General features: G+C 59.6%; 1 protein-coding gene across 1 annotated transcript in view; it reads left to right on the top strand.

The window, feature by feature from the left end:
• The window catches only part of LOC113823480 (polycomb group protein Psc), a 61986-nt gene extending 57319 nt beyond the window's left edge, over nucleotides 1-4667 (top strand). The window contains exon 6 of the mRNA XM_070127294.1: nucleotides 1-4667. This exon is cut by the window's left edge and continues 839 nt beyond it. Within this exon, the coding sequence (XP_069983395.1) occupies nucleotides 1-2842 (2842 nt within the window). The 3' untranslated portion in view covers nucleotides 2843-4667.
• The last annotated feature ends 333 nt before the right edge of the window (nucleotides 4668-5000 follow it).

The raw sequence follows: 5000 nt of genomic DNA, 5'->3' as shown, positions 1-5000 counted from the left end.
CAACGCCTCCCGCATCGCAGCGGTCAACATGAGGCCGCCCGGACCGAGGCTGGGCGACGCGCGGCCCCCCCGCCCCCCCGCGCCGGCCGCCAAGATGGCGCCGCAGCCGCAGGCGGGCGCCGGCAGGGGCAGCCCCACCGTGTCCGCCAGCCTCAGCGTGCAGAACCGCCTGATCAGCATCAGCGGCCCGCCCGTGCGCCCCAACTCCGCCAAGGTGTCGGTCAAGCGCCCTGGCGACGGCCGGGCGAGCGAGGCCGGCGGGGCCCCGCAGGAGGGCCCTGCCGCCGCGGGGCCCGCCGCCCCCGCCCCCGCCACCTCCGCCGCTACTTCCACCACGACGGCGGCGCAGAGCTTTCCTCCCGCGGCTACGCAGAGACTCCCCGGCAGCGGCATAGCGCCCCAGCGGCCTCAAGGCGCCCCTGGCGGCCCTCGCCCCGCGGGCCCCTCCGCCGCCTCCGCGCCGCGCCCGGGAGCGCCCGCCACGCAGCGCCCCTCGTTGGCCGGCGTCCCGCGGCCCCCGACGCCCTCCGCCCCGCGCCCGCCCGCCCCTGCGACGCAGCGACCTTCGGGACCGGCCGCCCTTCGCCCGGGCGCGCCCGCCCCACAGCGCCATCCCGGTGCCGCGGGGCCCCGCGCCCCGGCACCCCGGCGCTCAGCGGGCCCCGGGCATGCCGCCTTCCCCGCCGGCGCGGCCGCCGCCCCGCGCCCCGGTGCCCCCGCCGCGCAGCGCCCGCCAGCCAGCGGCCCGCGGCCCGCCGGCGCCTCGCCCGCGCAGCGCCCTCACCTTGCGCCCGGGGCACAGCGCCCGCAAGGCGTGTCCCCGGGAATGGCCGCCATGCAGCGTCCTGCCTCCGCCGCGGCGCGCCCTTCCGGCACGCCCGTGTCCTCCAAGACGCCCAATGGTACCGTCCACCCGCGGCCGCCCCCGTCGGCGGGCGCGCAGACGCAGCGCTCGCAGGCGACTCAGTGCGCGGCCAGACTCGCGGACGGCAGCGGCCCCCAGCGCCCGCCCGCCCCTGCGGCCTCCCCGCGCCCGGCCACGCCCAAGACGCCCTCGCACGACGGTTCGGCGCCCTCGCCGCAGCCGCCCGCCACGCCACCCGCCTCCCGCTCCACGCCCTCGCCTAGGGCGCTGCCCGGCGCCGGCATGGCGTATGCAAGCGGGCCGCCCACGCCCTCCGCCGGCGCACCCCAGCTGCAGTCGAAGGGTGGCGCGCCCGCCTCCGTCGGCGGGTGCAACAAGCAGAGCATGGGCCGCCCTCCCGTGTCCAGCGCCCAGGCCCGCCCCCCGCAGCCCGCCGCCCACCCCAGTGCCAAAACCCCGCCCAGCAAGACGCCGCAGCAGTCCCCCTCGGGCGTGAAAAGCTCGCCCAAGTCGCCCGGGCGAGGGCGCGGGGGCGGCGCCGGCTCGCCCACCATCCTGAGCATCGCCCACAACTTGGCCAGCCGCCAGAAGCAACAGCAGCAGCAGCAACAGCAGCAGCAGCAGCAGCAACAACAACAACAACAACAACAACAACAACAACAACAACAACAACAACAACAACAACAACAACAACAACAACAACAACAACAACAACAACAACAACAACAGCAGCAGCAGCAGCAGCAGCAGCTACAGCAACAACAGCAGCAGCAGCAGCTACAGCAACAGCAACAGCTGCAGCAGCACCACCATCATCAACAGCAACAACAGCATCAACAAATGCAACAGCAGCAGCAGATGCAGCAGCGCAGCTCGACGCCCACCACGCCCACCACGCCCACCAGCACCATGCTGACCCCCGTCAGCGTCCCCAGCGGTCAGGTGACCAGCCAGCAGGCGTACGGCGCGAGCACGGCGCCCGGCGGCGGGAACATGTACCCGGGCAGCGTGGGCGGCGGCTTCATGTCCCCGGCGCTGGCGGCGGCGGCGTACATGGCGTCTGCGTACGGCGACCCGCCCACGCTCAACGACGTGGCGGCCATGACCAACCTCATCACGCTGAGCCAGGCGGCCGCCCGCATCCGCGAGTTCAACCTGGCCAACATGGTGTCGGAGACGCTGCCGCGGCCGCTGGAGCCCACGCCCATCGACCTGTCGCCCACGTCGAAGGCCGCTCCGCAGACGCCGCTCACCAACGGCCGCGCCCACAAGACCACCGCCCACTCCGGCGCGGGCGGCAAGGGCGCGTCGACCGTGACCAAGTCGCCCTCGTCCAAGAGCAGCCGCGTAAGCGCCGTCGCCAGCCCCGCCACGCCCACCATCTCGTCGCCCACGCCCGAGGTCACCATCACCAAGCTCCCCAGCACGTCCGCGGGCGCCACCACCAGCAGCTCGTCCACGCCCGCGTCCGCCGCCGCGGGGAAGGGCGTGTCCGTGCCCGGCCTGGTCAAGCTGGGCGGCGGCAACACCAACACCGTGTCCATCACCAAGCGGCCGGCCTCCAGCAGCCGCATCGTGGCCAAGTCCCCCGCCAACGCCTCCGTCAGGCAGATCCCGAACCCGTCCTTCGTGCGCCACCAGTCCGAGGCCAGGAACAACAACAACCTGCCCAAGACGGCCTCCTCCGCCGCCGCCGCCAGCGCCACCTCCTCGGCCTCCTTCGTCAAGGCCGGAATCAACTCTTCCAAGGCGTACACGATGGCCAAGCAGGGCGGCATGGGCGGCCCCGTGGCGGGCAAGCAGGGCGGCCCGGGGATGGGCAAGCAGGGCCACGGGACGGGCAACTCGCCCCTGAAGGACATGGGCCCCCTGCCGGACACGTCGTCGTCCATCCTGAAGATGGAGCACCTGACGCGGTCGCTGGCCGCCGCTCCCGCCTCCGCCGCCTCCTCGGCCAGGCTCTTCGACTCGAGATAGGGAAGGGCGGCGCTAGGCTCTTATCGAAGGCCCGAGGAGGAATAGCGAGCGATAACCGGTGGACGAAGAGGGTTAGGAAGGGCCGAGGCAGCTGCGCGTGCGTGCGCCCGCCCGCCCGTGTCCTTGCGCACTCAGTCGATTTATGCAACGGTAGAAACACAGAGCGCGAGTGCTTGCATGGAGCCCTTGGGAACGTTGCTGCGCGAAAGTGCGCCTGGCTATGTTCCGACGAGAGTGCGAAGCGAATGCAAAAAGAGAGAAAGATGCAAGATGAATTCTTATCCAGTCTCGGATTTTATCCACCCAAGAACTCAGATTCAGTGCCACATCCCAGTGCCTTCCTCATGCAGCGATCTTCGTGCGGAATCAACACAATACGAATTACTACTGCGTTAACCCTATATCCAAACCTCTTCGCGTGATCTGCCGATGGACTAGTGAGAGGACCCTGTGTGCTCGTCTTTCCCTTGAATTCGAGCCGGGGAAGTGATGTGGATTTTGGGATTTGTTGGAGAAACGGCGAAAGGTCTGAGACGGAAGTGTGTGTGCGTGTTCGTAGGAAGTGACCCATTTATTTTTTTATGATGAAGAAAAGGAATTGGTGGTGATTATGCCACGCCACGGTAAAGGTTTCTGACATGGACAGAATGTGGTGTGGCGATGAAGGAAAGGGAATTTTTTTCTTGTGTGTATCAAATACGGGATAGAAGATACACAAAAGGAACACAAAGGTCAGAGAAAGAGAGAGATAAAAAAAGATTACGAGATTTTTGGAGAGAGAAAGAAAGGAAAAATAGCGAGAAATCATTTAAACCCATTGATATACAAGGCAAATGTTATCTTCCAATAGATTATGAAACACACCGACACATATCTGAAAAAGCTGTGAAAAAAACAACTTGAATAGGTAACGAGATTCTTTGTGCTCATGCATATCATTATCACCAATTTACGTTGGAGCCAAAAAGGAGTTACATTTTTATTTTATTTTTATTTTTCTTGCGTTTCTAGAAGTTTATAAACAGTGGAGTGCGCTGTTGAAGTAGCACAGGAAAATGACCTTTATTCTTTTGTCACTCTTTGGTTTCAAAGGCAATTGTGATTAATACCACCTCCCCCACCCCCTCCCCCCACCCCCACCCCGATCCTCTCTCCTACCCTCAGACCCTGGCAAGTAAAACACATCGTTTTTAAGTCGTGTGTTCAACCAGCAGACAAATACAAACAATATGAAACATATATCTTAAGTTATAGAGGATGACTTCTAAAATTAGGTCCTCAGGTGACTATAGTGGACCCACATGTTACTTTATAGATCGGACACTAGTGACTATAAAGTGGGCCTTCAGTTGATCTATAAACTTTATCCGTTGATCTATAAACTTTATAGATTAGGTCCTCAAGTGGCTTCATAGGTGAGGGCCCCCCCCCCAAGTGGCTTTACAAAATGGGCCCTCTTAAGTGGCTTTATGAAATTGGGCCCCAAAGTGACTTTACAAATTGGGCCTTTCAAAGTGGCTTTATTAAATGGGCCTCCCCAAGTGATTATACAAATTGGGCCCCACAGGTGACCAGTTCGGTGTTTCTTAGTCATTTTTTCCCCTCACACTTTTTTGTATGATAGATTTCCAGATGCCTTGTTGATTAGGGGTCTTAAACGTCTGTAAATAGATATACTGTATATGTGTTTTGGTTAGACCTTTTTTGTGTGTGTGATTTTGAAGGGGGGTAGGGTATGAGGTTCACGAAATAGGGGGAAAGAAAACCAAATATTGTATATATATGGAAGGATTTGTAGATAATTTTAATAAAATACACGAATTATTGTACATGTTTTTGTTGACCTTTCCCTTACGGTTTTTTATATTGAATTTAGGTCATGACTTTGACCTTTAAGAATTGATATGTATGTATATAAGGAAGATTTGAAAATTATGAATATGGAACACAAAAGAAGGAAAGAAAAGTTATTTTATTATTTAGAATAAAATGATTGTGTGGAACATTATTTTATAGTATTACTAATGATTTCAGTAACAATGATGGTACTGATAATATACAATTACCATTCATGTCGTAATAAAATGAATATCATCAATAAAGATAACGCCAAAGAGAAAGAAGAAATTCGAATAGAAATAATTTTATTAACAACAAT

Source organism: Penaeus vannamei, chromosome 11, assembly GCF_042767895.1.
Source record: "Penaeus vannamei isolate JL-2024 chromosome 11, ASM4276789v1, whole genome shotgun sequence".
NCBI classification, from domain to species: Eukaryota; Metazoa; Arthropoda; class Malacostraca; order Decapoda; family Penaeidae; genus Penaeus; species Penaeus vannamei.
Note: the sequence above shows the minus strand (reverse complement) of the source record. Positions and strands in the feature narration are given on the sequence as shown.